The sequence below is a fragment of the Empidonax traillii genome, unplaced genomic scaffold, assembly GCF_003031625.1.
Source record: "Empidonax traillii isolate 1590-97213 ecotype Southwest subspecies unplaced genomic scaffold, ASM303162v1 scaffold94:size1391941, whole genome shotgun sequence".
Lineage (NCBI taxonomy): Eukaryota > Metazoa > Chordata > Aves > Passeriformes > Tyrannidae > Empidonax > Empidonax traillii.
The window spans coordinates 808,076-827,305 of NW_020955287.1; the positions used below are offsets into that span (position 1 = coordinate 808,076).

The 19,230-nt window shown below is 38.1% G+C and overlaps 1 protein-coding gene across 10 annotated transcripts in view; it reads left to right on the plus strand.

The window, feature by feature from the left end:
* Positions 1-19,230, plus strand: part of GREB1L (GREB1 like retinoic acid receptor coactivator) — a 139,438-nt gene that overhangs the window by 60,982 nt on the left and 59,226 nt on the right. For 7 of the 10 annotated variants that reach the window (XM_027881749.1, XM_027881751.1, XM_027881753.1 and 4 more), the window contains exons 3-4: positions 13,556-13,727; positions 14,007-14,204. In XM_027881749.1, the coding sequence (XP_027737550.1) occupies positions 13,559-13,727; positions 14,007-14,204 (367 nt within the window). In that variant the 5' untranslated portion in view covers positions 13,556-13,558. The remainder of the gene's footprint in view (positions 1-13,555; positions 13,728-14,006; positions 14,205-19,230) is intronic. The other 3 variants (XM_027881752.1, XM_027881756.1, XM_027881759.1) reach the window with 1 other exon arrangement.

Genomic DNA, 19,230 nt, shown 5'->3' on the forward strand with positions numbered 1-19,230 from the left:
AAAAAAAAAAAGAGAGAGAGAATAGGTTTGGGGTAATTAATTCCTATAATTTGTTTATCATTATCTTTCTTTAAAAGGACAGCTTATTAACACTTAACATTTGTCATAGAAACAGATAAGAAATCAATGTCAGAGCCAAGACCTTGTAAATAACCTGAAAGGAAATGTAATAATGGCTGTCTTCACCACAGAGTTGGTGGGGGAAGGACTGGGCATGTGGCAGAAAAGGTTCAGTGCTTTTTGTTTTCCTTTGGAAGGGGGGGTTGCTGCAAGGCACAGCCCGGGGCCTCCGAGTCTTTGGCCTTACTGTCTTACGCAAACACTCATTGTTGTATTAGGAAGAAAAAGGTGCTTGGGAGCCGGCGGTGGTGGCGTTTTTATAGTGGCTAACCCGGTGTTTCATCGTGATCTTTAAAAGAACTCTACAAAAAGAGCGAAAAAGAACAAATTGCATAATTTTCAAGGGGTGGAGGAAAATGAACAAAGAATTTGACGAGTTGGTTTGGTTTATTTTTGAAAGAAACCTGCTTGCAAAATATAGCTCGTTGTTGAGCTTAATTTTTAAACTCTTCAGAAGTACTCTATGCAGATTCTCAGCATTGATTTACGTCAAGGTTAAGGCACCTTTAAACAAATAAAGTTGGGAATGGATAAACCTACTAAAATACAAATCGCCTACTAAACACAGAAGATGTTTGTATAGCATTCAGGTTACTACAAAACTGACACATGCCTTGAAATTCTCCTGATAACCCCTTCTAAACTCATCAGGAAACGATAGCATGTGTGTTTGAGGGGTACACAAGGGAGCAGCCAGATAGGATAGAGATGGAAGGTCAGGCCATAACTTTGACTTTCTAGGTTACAGCTTCATGCTTTTGCAATAAGGCAATAACAAATGAAGAAAGGATTAAGGTGATATATCTGTCAATGAGGTTGGACTGGCATTTGCTATAGAAATTCAATGAGATGTCTATTTGAGTCTGTTTTCAGCTTTATCCCTGTAGATAATGACTATCATATTTCACATATATGTCTATATAGAATTAAGGGCTATATAAAATAAACTGTATAATAAAACTGCTTAGATAAGTACATATTGTGCTATAATGCTTAATTTTATTTGTAACTCCAGAATTTAACTACTCAAAGTATGTAAAATGAATTTATATGGTGTTTTAATAATTTTTTTCTTATTTACTGGAAAAAATTGTTCTGCATCTATAAAGTGTTTATTTATCTTGTGTTTGGTTGTTTTTTTTTTTCTTTCTAGTGGATTTTAGCCCACAGTGGGAGCTTTATGCATAGTATTTATAACCTGCTGTGGCAACAGTCACAGAGAAATATTTTGAACCTTAGTTTCTTGAGTGTCAGGATTTACCAGAAATTTTATATGCATGCTGTCAAGAATGCATAGGATCTCTGTTGCTGACTCATTAAATCACAATAGGAGCTTTGGGAATCAAGATTGCCTCTGCTAGCATGTTTATGTCGCAGGTAAATTCAGTTCAGCCTGTAAATATCATTAATACTTTGGCGAGAAAAGAGAGAAGCACATCTAATGTCTACAACAAGTTTGGTATTTTATGATCATTTTTTCTTCTTCCAAGACCTAAACCTCCCATACACAATTTTTCATAGTGGCTGAGGAATTGCATCACAGCAGCACATAAGCATTAGAAATAGAAAATTACTTTCTCCTCCTATTAAATGTTAATAGTATGCAATTTTAAATTTTTGCATTTCTGTTTTGAGTAAAGATAAAGGTGAGGATCTTTTCTTGACCTAAATGGCGTTAGAAAAATGTCTTTTGTGGACATTTATCCCACAAATACTTTTTGAAATTCCCAAGTATCTAGAAAAGGTAGTTTGAATGTCAAAACTCTTCTTTTTAGATATATCCTTAGATATAATGTTCCAGTTTTGTTCTGTCGAATGCCCATTTCTTGCAAATTTCATCTTAACTAAAATCTGGGATGTTGCAGAAGGCCCAAGAATGATGCGCATCTTTGATCTCAAATAGGGTTGCCTCTGGTAGTTTCAGAGATTCTGGGCAGAGCTTTGTTTATTTTACGGAAGAATTTGTGGTATTCTGGGGAGGGGAGAAAGTAGAGTCAGCTTTGACACATGACAAACACATGTTGCAGAAAAGGAAGAACTCTACAAAGCCCTCCACATTTGAAAGTTCATTTCCACTAAAATTGCGTATGAGAAGTTCATTGGTTTTTCAAATAGAAATTCTATGAGCAATTTAGATACTCAGCAGCAGAGAAATTGCAGAAAGTGTCTGAATAGTATTAAATTGACATCACTTGTAGGTTTAAGCTGATAGTTACGGTTTTGACCTGTGCAGGCTTCATACACTGTTTTGCTTTTTGAATAGAAATGGCCATGAAAGCAGCCGGCTTCACTGTGTTGGTTTTTTCTTGTCACTGCATCATGGGCTAAAAGTGACTGCAGAAGAACAACGTTAGATATGCCTCTCTATCTAGAGACTACATAGAAGCTTCAGATAAGAAAATACTTGTTTGTTCCTTTCTAAAACATATTTAGAGTTCAGAAGAGCAGTCAAAATGATCATTTTGACTTATTTGAAAATGGTGGTTTTGGAAGAGCTGAGCAGGAATGTGCTCTGATTAAACTTGATAGACATTTTGACATAACCCTCTGCAAAAGAAGAGGGGCTTGTTTCCACCTTTGCTGGATCCTTTCTAGAGATGATGGTTTCCAAGCCTCGTGAACTAAAGCAGAACTATCTTTCAGGCTTGCCTTGTTTTCAGAGAGGGCTCTAGGGAGGAAAAGAGTCATTTTTCAGAGAATGTGAGGAACAAACAACTTACCTAACCTTCTATCCAAGTGCATTAGTGAAGGCTAGTTTGATTACTTAAGACTGACTTTATTTTGCCTTGATTTAATTTTATTTTTTAATCTAGCAATCTGTGTTAGGGATTTGTTTAATAATCTTCTTGCAGAGGGAAAGGAACAAAACTTGATGGTGCTTTTGGCAGGACTGTGCACTTTACAGATGAGGGAGATGAGGGAAGTGCCATGTGTGAGGCATTTGGATGCAGGGTGTTATCTTTTGTACAGAATCATGGATACTCTGCCTGCAGAGACCATTTTTTTTTTTTTTTTTAAATTGGTAGCCCTGAAATTACTTTCTGGTTGCATATTTGAAGAACTGCCATGGTACATCTCCAACTCTGCCAGCTTCAGAGTGGGGAAAAAATTACTTGTAGTAAAAAAAAAAGGCTGAAGTTAACAAAGTTTTACTCCAGTGTTTCATTTTTTAGCCTGTTATAGCTGTCAAAAAACAGAACATGCACCAGATAAGATGAATACTGTGGAAAAAGAAAATACTAAGTGGATATTCCTGAAGAATTGGGTCATCCTTGTTTGCCTATTACTCAAAAAGATTTATTTCTATTAGTGTCAATTAGTACATGTTTTTAGAGTTCAGAGTTTTCAGAACAAGTAACATCTCTGCAAAATGAATAGCAATTCATTTATATTGCTTGCAGTAAAAATTTCTTTGCCTCTTTTATTTAGTAGCACTTTCACATGAGAAAACTTAAAAAAAGAAGGATATGGAGAAAACACCTTTATTGCAGACATAGATACCTAGGATAATCTTTATGAAGAATTTTCTTGTTAATGCTCTACTTTACAGTCTGATGTTGAGATGTGCCAGAATGAATTACATTTTAGCTTCTATTTTCTATATCTTAGTAGTGAATTTTTTGCTGCTTTCCTATCAAATAGCGTCATCTTGGTTAACAATCTTATAAAATGTCAAGCATAAATTCCTATATAAATGGTAGATTGTGCCTACTATAAATAAATAGCATAAGCTATGGTGTTTAAAACGTAAGTTTTTGCAGCCTACTGGCCCAGGGATTTACAGTAATTCACATACATAGTTTGCTAAGCCATAATGCCCAGTCCTACTCCACAGTCCTATTGAAGACAACACTGGGAAGGTGAATATGTACTTACAGTACTGAGTTCTGAAGGAACTTCGGGAGAAGCGGTTAGAGAGAATTTGCAGGGGAAAAAAATGAACACAAAGAAGCTGAGCAGACTCAGTGGTTGGAAATTACTTTAATATCATTAGCTTCATGTGGTGGTCTTTGTTAGTCTAGTTGTGTTGAAGATTTGGTCAGAAAATTCATTGATAAAGCATTCAAAGTGTGCTTGGAATTGGAGGTGAAGCGCTCATCTTCTAAGTACCCAGACCACATATGCTTAATACGTCATCATCCCTTTCTGTTTCATGAGCAGTGCCAATTGAGATGCCACTATTAATGCTCCTTTTAATGGCATTATATGGCTCTTTTGAAACACTAGTAACTTTCCCTTTCACTTTCTCAGGATAGAAGCAACCCCTCAGGAAACAAACAAACAAAAAAGCCCAACAAATAATTCATAACAGCAATTACGGATAATTACCAGCATTAAAATTGTTGACAAATATGGACAAATATTTAGAAAAATATAACAAGATTATTCACTGACCTTCCCAGCCATAGAAATCAATTTCTTTAAAATGGTGTAATATTAAACAGTGTTCCATTGAAAGAATCTTTAAGTCTCCATTGAAAACAAAGCTTTAAATTAATTGATGCATCTGAGACATGATAGTTTACTTTATAGATTATTGTAAACTACATAGATTTTGTCTCTAATACTTCTGAATAGTTTAATTGGTAATTACTAAATATAATTGTTAGCTAATAATTTACAGTAAGATCTGTGTATTAACAGAGTATGTGTTATGTCAGTGAAGAGTCAGTGAATGACTGTACACGTATGTATGAAAAGTATATAAAAATAGTAAAGTTTCAATAAAAATATGTTGGGTTTGGGAACAGTTACCAATTTTGAATACATTATTTGGGAAACAACTTTGGGCTTATGTTATCAAATTAATTGCTTACAATTAATGGATCTCACAAAGGTAAAAGAGAAGGGCAAAATCACCTCCTTCTACCTGCAGCCCAGAATATGGTTGGCTTTCTGGGCTGCAAGCCCACACAGCTGGGTCATGTTGAGCTTCTTGTCCACCAAAATTTCCAGATGCTTCTCCTTGTGGACACTTTCAATCCATTCTTCACCCAGCCTGTGTTTATGCCTGGGTTTGCCCCAGTCCACGTGCAGGAACTTACACTTGGCCTTGTTGAATATCATGAGGTTTGCATGGAACGACCTCTCAAGCCTATTGAGGTCACTCTGGATGACATCCCTTTCTACCCCAGTAACCCCATTATAGGGTTACCTTCTACCAATGTAGGTCACCAAATTTTCAGGCACCATTTGACCTTAGTGAAGCCATGTTGGTTGTCACCAGTCACCTCCTTATTTTCTATGTGCCTTAGCATAGTTTCCAGGAGGATCTGCTCTCTGATCTTACTGGGAGCAGAGGTGGTTCAAACACATAACTACCTGTCTGTGCTAACATGCTAAGTTGTTAGAAGAACAACTAAGTGCAAAATCAAAATTACACAGTAAAAATATGCCTTGACCCTACAGCTAAGATTAAGCACCATTACTGACTTGGTTGTATTGCACTGACATTAATAATGTGGTGAATAGTTGTATTGATTTAGGGCAGAGAACATAAGTGGAGAAAGCTATGTATGAGCATGCATGTTTTAAGGAAGCAGGCTGAGATTTTCACAAGTGCTTCTTAGTGATTTTTTTTTGTACAGTCAGAGTAGGCTAGGTCCACATAATTAACTCCGGAAAGCTTTTATATCATGAAGGATACAGACCTATACATGTAAGTTTTGTACTCCACTATATAATCTTCACGTTCTTAGTTATATACTAATGAACATTTCTTTTTATATTACTGGCAACTGAATTTTTATTAAGTGTTCTACTCTTTCATAGCCTTTATGGTCAGACAGTTGCCTCCTGTCATTGTCTACAACCCAGTATCTTTGATATTTCGATGATAACAGTAGGGATTGCAATGGGAGAAAACTAAAAAGGATATATGTTTTTTAATACTGTAAATACAAAATATGGTTTATTTACGGTTTCTAATTAAGTTCCTTTTTCCATAGTAGGAAGGCAGAGGAGGAATAATTAGAGAAATGTTGTATTCACAAAATTTTGGGGTGGAGGGGAGGGATTGTATGAGCAGATGTGTGTGAGTGAATGAGAGTGTAAAAGAGAGTATAAATGTATGGGTGCATGTTACTGGTGACAGAACATATTTGCACGCAAATGCTCATTTACATAAGACAGCTCTTGTCCATGAAAACGAGCTGTGCATTTAAAACAGTCATCAGAAAACATTCCTTCTTTCAAGTACCACACCAAATGGTTATCAACTACAGTTTTGCTCCGTTAATGTTCCAGCCTCTTTATAATACTTTTTTCATGTAGCTCACCATATCCAGGCAGGCATATATTACTTTAAATGCTTCTAGCATAGCATCATTTATTCACAGAAACTAATTCTCTCTAACTTTTATGTATTGTGTAGTCAATGTAGGTGAGTTTGCGTACATGAAGTAGTGAGGTCACATATTTTCTTTCATCTGCTTGTTGCATCTATTTTCGGAGGAAATGGCATCAAATGAAGTTTGGCACATGCTTAATCTAAAATCATCTCAGTCCTTACTAGAGGAATGTGTTGAGCATCCCCAGTCCTCTGACTGCACTGTGCCACAAGAGTTCAACATATTTGGAATTTTTTTTTCCGAGTGAGAGCCATAACCTGGAGAAAAGTAAAGCAAGGCTTTTACAGTTCTTCTCACAAAACCTCATGTGCAGCAATCTTGACAGATGATTTGGAGCTCCGTTTTGGGGATAAGAACAACTGATTTTAAGGTTTTAGATTTATGTAGTTGATTCTAATTATAGAGACTTACCTCTAAAATAGTGTTTTAAAACTTCAGGCTTAGAAAAAGATCAGAACTAAAGCTTCTGGGAGAGTATTATCAGAACACTTGAAAGATGAAGGAATATGCACCATGTTAGGCAATAAACACAAGTGCTGACCTTGTAACTTAAAAATACTGAGCTGCCATTTTATAAAACTTGAGCTTAACTTGCAGTGACTTTTGTACCACTGCACCTCTTAATATATTCTGTGTTTGACTGCAGTTTCAAACTCCTCTTTATGTGTATAGCTCAGTAGGTAACACTTAAAAAGAACTAAAAAAATATTTCAAACTCTAGGTAAAAAAAAAAAAAGAGCTTGCAGTTCAGTTTCTACTTCTGGATGGTTTTCTTTTTTTTTGGCCTCAGTGTTACATCTTGTTGATTCTATGATTCTGTGACCACTGCTGGATTATTCGGAGAAGCTAAAACTCCTAGATCACTGATCTTTTGAAAATGTGATCCAGACTTAATTTTTGTAGCATTTGGGGGTGACTTGAAGTTGATAGCTTCATTAATATAAGTTCAACTTAAAAACACCATGCTGCATTCAGGTGTTTATTTTACCTCTACTGTGTTTATTGTTTTGTGAGCTGTGCCTGAGGACTGTGGGAATACTCCTGATGTGGAAGGGATGGAGCAGTAAGAGCATAGCAACCTCCATGTTAACATCACTTTTGATTTGCTTTCTGTTTCATATTGTGGGTATACAGCTGCCCTGTTCCACCATCTTGCATGTAGCTCTGTTTTGTATGCATTTGTCTGTCTCTGCCCAAGAAAACTGTCCAAATCTCAGACAATCTGATGTAATACTCCAAGTACGGGTACTATTAATTGAACAGAAAGAGGAAGAACCTTGTCAGGAAAAAAACTAGGTGTTCTTGATCTTTCCCATTCCTCTAATACAGCAGTGGCAACATCCGACTGAAAGAGGAGATTCTAAATGGTATTGGATGCTAACAATATTTTCTTTGAAATAAAATGAAAAATAAAAATGAAGGGCAACTGCACTGTAAGTAGAGTCAGTGCAAACTACTAAGTCATTTTTCTTGAAAGATGTTGTGAACGAGTTATCTGTCACTTGCAACATAACATTGTAAGCTCTTTTAAAGTTGAGTGTAAATGTCCCTAACCAAGACAAAAAGCAGGGTCGGAATCTCAGGATCTTGAAAGGACTTGGGGGGGAGGAAGGGATCTTACAAAAGTTATGAGATAATGGATTTGTTAAGGAGACTGCTCCACCTTGCAGTCTTGTATTGACTCCCACATAGGTCTTCCCCACTGAAAGTTACAGTTAATGCTGTACATGGATTTCTGACTTTGATGTCTGCACTTGTAATCAGCGTATACATTTGTTTTTGTCATTGTTAACTGACATACTTTCTGCTCCATACATGTTCCCGATACATCCTAGCTATGCTCTAATGGGAAAAATGATACTGCCAGAAACTGAATGAGAATTATGTAAATAATAAAAAATGCTAGTTGTACCTGAAGCAACCAGTTTCCAAACAATTCTACAGTGCAAAGAGATGCCTGGTCTCTCTTTGCCTGAGATAACCCTTTGAGATACAGAAGCTGTGATGGGCCCAGCAGTGCCTTTGTGAAGGAACTTGCTTTCTCTTCCTTTGAAGAGAAAACTTTCCTGTGGGGTTAGGCCAGATCAGAAGCCAGATTATGTGTTTTGGAGAACACAATTACATTATTAGGTTAAACACAAAGTAAGGACTTGATAGAGCTGACTTAATGGAGGGTGTTTGGATCAGATTCATCATTCACTATCAGGTAATTGTGAAATTGCTTTAAGCCATAACAACAACACTCACCCCCTCCCTCATCCTCCAGTTCAGTTCCTCTCCTTTAAAGTCTCTGGGGTCATGACCCACCTGGAGGCCAAATATGTGGTATCTGGTGTACTGAATGATCTGATTATATTTTTACTAGCAGAACCTTCAACTCAGTGTGCAGTTCTGGCTCCCAAGAGTTGCTGAGAAACAATCCACTTTTCAGAAGTTACTTTTTTTTTTTTTGGTATGTATCTAAATGACCACAGTCACCTATTTTCTTAACTAGAAGTTGGTGGTGTTTACAAGTGTTACAGGTCTGCTGGACCTGGGCATGGTTCTTCCTGAGTATCCTGTGTCATGTTTCTGCATAGGTCTTTTGAAACCTGGATAAGCACATGGAACAAGATTATTTGCTTGAATTGACAAGGTTTTCTTGTAAGTTCAGCTTCTGGGTTTGAACAAATGATCAGAATTTCCCTGGGTCCTTTACCACACAGTTAAGTAATGCAGTGTTAAAATCAATCCTCTTTGAAATTTTGCTTTTGTTACTTCCATTTCTATCTGCTTTGATGGAAACTCACAGTAATCATAGTTTTGCTTTCCATAGTGAATGCCCATATTAGTTTTTTTATTAAAAGCTATAACATGGGTACTTTTTTACTTGTGGTCAGGTTAGAGGAATTTCAAAATTTCCTTGTTCATGTATCTTTGTAAGGAGCCAGACTGAGATGTGAGGGCTGCCTTCTAGCTCTGTTGTAAGGCAGCTCTCACTCGAGCAAATCTCACAGTTAATCCTCTAGTTCAGTGATGGGCCACTGCAAAGAAGACTTGAAGTGGGCTTGGGAAATCTGCTTTGAAGAAGCATAGCAGTAGTGGAGATGTGTTAGGAAGTACTCAGGATGCCTTAGTATCTGAATCATTGCAGAGAAGTACCCAGAGCTGTGATAGAGCCCGGAGGTGGAGGTGATCTAAATTTTAGGGAATTGTCCTGTTGTTGTTTTGTTTTACTGTAGATTTAAATTTGAAATTACTCTATTTTAATAGTGTCTTCTAATCTCCATAGTAAGTTTTAAGGAGATGTAATAAAAATTGTCTGTGTAGAGTGGCAAATTTGGTGAGGTAGAGGGGAAGCCTGAGAGTGGCTGTTGCCAAACTGAACTTCCTTCCTTGTTGTGGTGGTGGGGAAGATTCTGTGGAGTTCAATCCAAAACAGACCTCAAAAGGTTGCCACGAGAAGTAGGAAACTTAAGAATTACACTGGCTTCCTCCCAGTTGTGCAGGTGAAAAAAAAAGGGAGGGTTGGAATACGGTATTACAGATGTGCAGGTGGCTCATTGCTTGTAATCTAACCAGCTCTGTGCTGAGCTAGCTGCAATTAGTGCACATGTAGATATGGAAAAAACTATTTACCCTCACATCAAACGTCCTGCCCATTAGAAATCTCTCAGTGTACAAAGGTAGGCTCCAGCATAGGTGGATGCAGTGTTGCTGGGTATAGGACAGTGGACATGAGGGTGAGTACTGATGTGTCCGTGCTGAGGGCATAAAAACAGGCTTGTGAGATCGGGGAGGAGCTGCCGAGTCAAGTCCAGCTCTGTTTTCTCTCAGACACTGCATCAGATCATCTCAGCTGCATTCAGCCATGGAATGTCTCACATCCTCCTGAGCTTACTGATGCATCAGATGTGAAGAATTTTAAGAAAAACCTTCCTTAAAGCAGCAGGGGTTGGTGTATTTCTTTTATTTTTAGGAAATGACCTCATATAGGAATGTTTGATAGATGTATTGTTTGGATAACTTTTAACAATGAGCATTAATTTAGTTATGTTAAATAATTAGGTTTGGTCCCATTTAAATGTAGATATGGCAGATACATGTGTTAGTAACAGAAATGGATTTTTCATCTTTTTTTTTCCCCCCTCTCCCTTCAAATTGCCCCAATTTATTTTTCCTGCAGACCCTTTGCTGCCTCCTCAAGCGCCCTCAGCACATTTGAGCATGTTTAAAACACATTCTGCTCTGCTGTCTCCCCTGCTGCTGCTGCTGAGGTGTGCTCACGGGGAGCTGCCTCCCGTTTGCACCGGGAGGAGGAAACTGAGGAAACTGAAGCACTTCCTAGTTGCACCAGGCACTTAGGGATAGAATCAAAAGCAGAAACACATCGTTACTGCCTTGAATTGGTGCTCCTGGCTTTTGGGGAGGCTGGGTCAAGGTGCCACAACCTGAACCAGGCAGTAGCTCACCGCTGGAGGGTCCTGCCACCTCCTCTCCCCTGCAGAAGGAAAGCCCCCTGCTCTCCCTCGCTCCCTTGAACTCCAGATGAGGCCAGCTGCCCTAATGGCCTCAGGCGGTGTTAGGAAATCAGCTGCCCCATGCTGTTCTCCGGGGCTCCCAGCTTCCCCTGCCGCGCAGCAGGAGCCGGGACCACTCTGCCCTCTGGTCCCTCTGCCTGCCCCATCTTGCACAAGCACATCCCTGACAAGCCTTGTCTCCTGCTCCGCTTCCATGCTGCAGGGACAAGTGCTCACACAAGTTGTGGTTCTTGAGCTTTACTTGGCATTTCCCCCTGCAATCCTGTGTTCTCTTGGCAAGCTACAAACGTCCTCCGGTGGTATCAACCAGCTTTCTCAGGTAAACCTGCGACAGTCCCCCCCCACAGGCAAGTCTCCTTGTGTAGATTCCAGGGAGGCAAATTAAATAGTCTTGTCTCAACAGCCTTCGTGCTGTGTGCCTCCTGTGTTTTATTAATAGTTTCCCGTCAAAATTAAAATTGTTGTCATGGATTGTATACAACATGTAGGTTGTAAAAAAACATGGAGGATGAACAGACTGCAGGCAGATGATATGCTGTGGAAATTCTGATTCCTAAAGATTAATTAATTTTTATTATGGCACTTTAACTAAAGTCTTTTCATTTGAATACGTTCCTGAAATCTTAAGCACATCACAACTGACATAAATGGCACAGGAATGAGATTTCATGGCATGAAATTTATTGATATAATACTTTTCATGTTTTCACTGACATTTATGGAAATATCACTGATTTCAGTAAAATCAGGATTTCAGTTACTTAGCTGATTTTTATCAATTCTTTGTTCAAAAGCATCTGGCAGGCTTTAGTGTACTGCAACCTTAATACTGCTTCAGCATAACTTTTCCCTACCTTTCTCTGTGGTTCTGTGTTTGTACACAGTCCCGACCATTTTCAAATTTATTGAAAATTTATAGAAGAAAAAAGAGAATCTACTTTTCTGAAGCACTTTATTGCTGAAATGGCAGAATATGTCATGTTAAGAAATTGTGTTTATCTTGTATTGTCTCTGGTTGGGTCAGGGAATTGCAGTTGCCATAAAGTTTATTAAAAACCCATCTAAGTGAGAGATGGGGAATTATTTTCCCAAAGTTGCATAACGTTTCTGACGGAACAGGGAACTGAGCCTTTCTTCCAGGTTAGAGGTGATGAATTAGGTTGTTTTGTGTCTATGTATCCAGTAGAATAGCAATATTTAGCTGTCAAATATTTGTCTACACCAGCAGACCTCAAATGCTGCTGGAAGTGGCTGTCATAATTATGTGCCCTGAGGACCTTGAGCAACTGAGTGATAAAGCAGAAGTGGAGCTGTAGGTTTTCAAAATGCCAACTTATCTTCTTGGCCAAGGTCCCTTCGTGGTCAGGGCTAGGTGACATCTAGTGAAGGGAAGTACAAAGATAATGTTAAAAGGCTTTGTACTTTTCTAACTATTGATTTAACCGGGGAAAACTTTGTTGAAATTAATTTCTCTGACAGTGCAGTTTTGTATTGAGAATATTGAAAAATGTTGGATTGCTGTTCTTTGGAACAAATGTCATATGGTATAATGATCTAGTAAACTGGAAAATTTCAGGTTTCAGTGAGTCTTTCCTAGCTCATTTTAAAACCTTCTTTAGCTAACCTGTTACTAAATGTTTACGTTTATGAGTCTGCATCCTAGTGCTGGGTGCACGAATCCAGCAGTCAATGGGCTGTGAAATGTCATCCAAGGAGACAAAATGAGCTACAATTCTGTTTATGCTTGAATATTTAATAAAGTTAATAAATTCATCATTGATATAAATAGAAATATTAATTATTAAAGAGAATATTTAAGAGACTGCTATCAGTATACTAGTGTACAGCATAATTTAAAATAAAGACATTTCACTGTATTTGCTGCATATGGTTTAGAAGTTATTTATTTCTCTTTCTTTACTTACATCCTTTGTTGTAAGAGTATGATTAGGTCCTTTGATGGATCAGACTACATGTAAATCAGAGTGTTACACTGAAGACAAGAGGTGAAGACTCTGAAAAGATAGAGACTGACCTTCCGTGTAATTTCAGTTAATATTACCAGGATCAAAAATTCAAGTTACTGGATGTCTCTGTGTATTGCTTCTCTACAAATGATGGCATACTGACAAGTAAAATCATGAAAACACACTGTTTGACAAGTGATGAAGCCCAACTTGATTTTTAAAAATTTTTTTCAGTGTGTTATTGTGCCTCTCTGTATCCTGCTCTGAATATCCTAAAAAAACCCTGATAATAGTGATTTTATCTACCCTCCATTAATTTTTATACCAGGCAGGTTCCTGAGTCTGTTGAGAGACCATGCACACGGAAGACACAGAGCAGTGTCAGTGGAAATATGCTAAAAGCTTACTGGAAAAGAAGGAGAGATTGAGAGAGAAATATGGACACGTAATAATAGTTAGAGGTGTTGTTTTCATTGCATATTTTCTTGCAAGCTTTATATCATTGACATGATGGACGACAGTAAAACCCCATCATTCGTTTGTAAATTGTCTATACACTTTCCCATCCCCTTATCAGCTGTTTCCTTTATGTTTTTAGATCATGGGGAACTCATATGCAGGGCAATTAAAATCTGCCCGTTTTGAAGAAGCCCTTCATAACTCTATAGAAGCTTCTCTGAGATGTAGCAGCGTTGTGCCCCGACCAATCTTCTCACAGCTGTACCTGGATCCTGACCAGCCTCCTTTCTTGCCGGAAGGTAACCGTGAAAGTATGGCACATTTCAATTGTTTTTCTCTGTGTGAAAAGGGTGGGATGTGTTTTGTTTGTTTGTTTGTTTGTTTTAAAAAAAAACAAGAAAAAAAAAAGAAAAAACTGCACAGAACTTCATTGTGTGACACAAAATCTGAATCTGGGACATCATTAAGGAGAAAAACCAGCATGCTGGTTGTTTTAAAAGGAGTTAAATGCAAGTACTGTTCAAAAAATTTAATTTTCATAATTTTTTTTCCCTAGCTTTTATTCTTTTTTTTTTATTTTTCTTCTTCAGATGTAAAGCCAAAGGTGGAAGAGTTAGATAAAGAGTTAGTACATCGCTATTCACAAAATGGAAACCTGGACTTTTCTACCAACCAAACTGTTAATGAAATGGAAGATGAAGAAGAAGATGAAGACATGTCAGATTCGAGTAGTCCACCAATCCCATATTCTCAAAAACCTGCCCCGGAAGGGTCTTGCACTACTGATGGTTGGTATCCTTTTTATTATTGTACGATCTTTACAACTAATTCTAATGTGCATTCTTTACAGTTAGAAACTCTTGAGCTAGAAGGTCTGAAAATACAGTTTATAGTCAAAGCCTTAAACCTGACAAGATATGGATTAGGAGGACTTGTTTCAGGACATGAAGTGTAATTTGTTACTTGATAGCAGTGTCTAGGACTGGCTCTGGCCCTTGATTAGTTTCTGAAAGCCCTTTTTTTTTCTGTGGTTATTGTTGGTTTACTGTCCTCAGAGAGGTTACCGAAGTTGGCATCAGTATGGCTGGTTCTCAGTCTATGTCTAAATTATTCTCAGAAACATTGGCAAAGCTGGATTTAGTTACTTCCATGGGCAGAAGGCAGAGTTTGGAAAAAGAAAATGGAGAAAAGAGTTGCTGTACTTTGTGCTGCCAAGGTGATAAGAGGGGTTGGTAGAGGAAACTTGTCTGTTTTGTCTTCCCCATGTGCCTGCTGGCCATTGCTTGCTTCCCTTGAGCTGACCTGACTGTTGCTCAAGATGAGGAAAATTGTTGACAGTGCTGTATTTTTTGTTGGTTTTAAATTGTTAAAGAAAGGATCAGATCATTATACATATACCTACTTGGACAAAGTAAAATTGATGTAATCAGTTCATTTTACCCTATAATTGTTCTATTCTGAAGGTTTAACTTCCTCATAGAAGGAATATCTAGTCATATTTATTAGATATGTTTCTCATTAAAACATCCTCCTTGAAAACAAGTGTCTGTTCCCACCAGGTCCAAAAGCCTTTCTTGACATTTTATTCAATGTACTCCTGAATCTTGGGATTCCTTGTGCAGAGTACATCGAAAGCTGTAATTTGTAAAATGGTTTTGTACCTTGCTGAAGTGTATGCTTACATGCAGTGATAGAAGTAAGAACTCATTGGTGGTAATTCTTTGACATTTTTGGAGAGGAAGGAAAAGGAAAAAGTATGAAAAGATGTATTCCTAGGAAGGTGTTCTCAGTTGAGGACAAGTATTAATAAAATCTACAAAATCTACTGTGCAGAGCAGGAGCAGTACCTGCCACCTCTGCTCAGGATTGTTTTGTACAGCTGCTCTTTCTGACATGGCACTGCAAGGATGTGCTCAGCTCTCAAGCACTCATGGCAGTGCAGACCTCTCTGCTGTGGCTGCATATTGCACGTCACAACATTACGCCCAGTTACATTAGATGTGCTCATCCACATATATATGTAATATTAAGCTTTTTAGCATGTCCTGGAAAAATCTGACTTTCCAGGGGGAGTTCTGTGTTTGGATTTTTATCTATCAGTCTTTTATGATCAAGTCACTCTAGAAGAAAGTTCCCTGTGTTACATCTGCAGAATTTCAGGATTGCTCTTTACTCATTGTTAAGATTTACCATCACAAATTTACAAAATCTACCTTGCTCTTCAGTGTTCTCTGATTTAAGAATGCAGTGGGTTTGTATGCATTTTTTTCCAAATACTGCTAGGACAGTTTTATGTAAGTGTTTGTAACACACAGGTTCCCAAACATTGACACTACAGACCGTATCTCAGCAAGATATTAATCTGATAGCTCATCTTTCATTGCATGAATATGCCCTTCCAGAAATGTAAGACAGGATCACTGCTATTAAGTCCCTTATCTCAGTTATTTAATTGGAAAGCTAAACAATATAAAGAAAATACTAAAGAATATTGATATAATTATTGGATTCACTGTGCTTGGATACTTTAAAATAAGCTTGTATTTAATTGCTTATCCAAGAGCAAAATACTGGTACTAGAACCTGCTCTGGTTGCTGTAAAACCTGTCTCCCACCTTTTAGAGCGGATGGGGTGAAATCTTTATTTCCTTTAAGGTACTTCTGCTGTTTGCTTTTCCTGAGTTCAGGATGTGTGCCATAACCATCATATAATTTTCTGTGGTGACTTGTTCTTTTATTCAGATGGCTTTGTCAGTCACATGGTTGCAGAAAGTAGAACTTAATGCCTTTATTTGGGGGTTAAAAAAATAAATGCCTCAAGAGTGACAGTTTGTTTGAGGATCCTTCTTAACTGGTGGTGATATTATATCCCTTAACTCTCTTTAGCCCATTGGAAAGAGCAACTGCATTTGCCACTTGCCTTACTATTAGACATAAAAGGAATTCACTTCTTTTCAGGGACTTTTTTTTTCCTACTCAACAGAAACTTTTAAAACTAATTTACACCTTCCATGAAAATAGGATTTCGAGAAAAATAATTCTTCATTTTCATACAGGTACCTCAAATAGGCAACAAAATAATACACGAAGCTGTTCTGAACCCCTTGCTTGCTGTAGCTTTAAAAGAAGTTTCTTTCTAATTTGTGGAATAACGTTTTATGCAAGCTGTGGGAAACAAAACAGTATCACCTTCCTTTGTTCGTAAATCCTCAATTTACCTGATGCTTAAAGAAAGGCCTAGGTAGTTTCAGAAGCAATTAGGTAAGCAGGTACTTAACACCTGATCAGTTACTGTGAGGTTACAATAGCGAGTGACAGTGACCCGTAATTCGTATGCAATTCTTGGAAGCTAATTCCTTATGCAAATACCCCTTTATTACAGTGAAACAACGGGCTGGTACACCACATGGAGACCTCTTCTTGTTATGGTGGGGAAAGGAAGGATATATACAAATTTAATTTTTAAGAAGATTCCAACACTTCTGAGTGTTGACAGATGTGGGGATATATTTTCGTGTTCAAGAAGATGGGACTGGATTACTTTAGATGAAGTGAGATGTTAGAGAACTAGAAGAAAAAAACTAGGTTTCTCAGAAGAAAAACTAGTGAATTTTCCTTTAAAGAAATGCATATAATGTCTGTAAAGCCATTATATTTGTGATTTTTGGTGATTACTCTTGGTATTTGCAAATCTTTAATCAGAATATAAGTGCCTGTTCTTCATTTGAAACAAAGCTGATATCATGTGAGAAGATGATTTATGTCTTTTAATGGAACAGCTCAGCTTTGGGCTTTTGCTTCTTACTATTACCTGTCAATAAAAAAATCTCATAAAGAGAAGCTGGTGTGGTTTAATGGTTCAGGAGTTTTCTCCTCTTTGTACTTAGATGTCCATAAATGGTACACAAGTAAATGCAACACTAAAGTGCCATGCTTTCTTCTTAGGAGTTGGATGTGTTAGTGCTGTTGACTTAGAAATTTAACACAATTATAAATGAATAGTTATGAAATGTAAATGGATCTTGCATGTTCTGAGTGTTAAACACGGACAACACAGGTTCTGCAAGTACTGAGGCACTGTGTCTTGTCTTTCCTAATGTTATTTCCAACAGATAAGAAATCTTGCAAAACAGAAAGTAAATAATATTGAGGCCTCAGTGTTGCTTGCTAGTTAGCAAAAGACAGTGTAACTCAGAGAGGGGTTAATCCCCCCTTTCTCTCCCCACAGTCAGTTTCTTGCTTCCAAATCAATGTGTTTTGGATGGAATTTCCTCATTCAGTTTCAAAAATCAGCAGAAACCTAAAAGAGTTCTTTTCAGCCCCAAAAGCCAGGGGAAAGAATGATAATGAAGGGCTCTTGAGATATACCATCAGTGTGTCTCTGAAGGAAAATTCAAGATTTTTACTGCTCAGAAGCAGATTTGCATCCTGTACCTATCTCCTGATGGAAGAAAGCCCCAGCTGTGCCTGACCAAGCTCTGCAGACCTCCCTGCTTCTCTTGTGGCAGCTACTGACTAAACAAGAGAAGAGCTCATGGAGGCTCTGAGGGTCTGTCTGTGCTGTCTTTCTCATTGCTCACCCATCGGGATCCCATTCGCTCTGCAGGAGGGAAGCCAGAGGAAATGGTTTAGTGTCAGCCCTGTTTCATGTCCTGCTTCCTCAGAAAACAAGGTTTTGGCAGTCATCTGTGAGCTCTGAGCTGGTAGCTGCTTTTTGCTGGTGCTGGCAGAGAGGTAGAGATCCTAAAAGTAATGAAGATTTGTGAAGTTCAGGAGCTGGTTATATGACATCGGCGTCCCCAGATTTAAGGCCCCTCTGGCAGAAAAGTAATTATAGCTCTCACACAATCTGAACATTACAGAGGCATGTGGTGGCCAGCCAGTCTACACATGCATACCTCTCTGATCCAGAGATGTCTCCAACAGGAAAGCAGAGGAGGATGCCAAAGGAGATTGTGCAAGGAGGGAGTAGAGCATGGAAGAAGCCTGAGAACACTTTGGGCAAAGGAAAAGACAATATAGAGAGTAAATCTCAGGTATTGTTTGCAGATTAGGTAGGATGCAGCATTTCTACAGTACAGTCCTACATATCCTAAATGATGGAGAATATTTAATATGTTCAGATCTACAACCTTTCAGATAAGAAGCTGCTGTTTCCATGATAGCAGACTGAGATACATCAATTTGTTTCAATGGGTACTGCTAAGATGTTACTGAGTAATGCGTGTCAACTTGAGATGTTGTGGTGTCTTTCTTAGGGTTTTTCTGTACCTTCTCCCGTGAGGACTCAATGCAGAATGGTGATGTGAAGCCCCTCAAGTGTAGCTGAAGTTGTTTTGCTTCTAGGCTGGATAATAGCTGTCTCTTTGCTTCCATCTCAGATGTTGTGGAGCACTGCTTCACTTCACTGGAACATCAAAAGAGTGTCCTCTTGGGACACCCCAAGAGGCTCCAACCTTCTTATATGATATACGATATTCAACCTTCTCAGTGTTGTGTGCTCCTTCTGAAAGCAAGTCTCTATTGACATATAACAGCACTGATAACCAAAATCCTGCTTTCTTTGGTATCCTAGTATCACTATTGCTAACAATTTTCTGAACACTTTTAGGTAGAGGCAGAGCTAGAAATTCGTTGTGTAAAAGCACAGTTTTCAGTCTGTCTTGAAATGCTGTTTCATAATACTTATCTACAGATTTCCTGTTTGCCCACATTGTCAGCAGTGGGTAGTTTTCCTATTTCAAATCTAGACATAGAGGGGTATTTTCTAAGCATGTCAACTACTCAGATTTCACTGAATGCCTAAAAATTTAA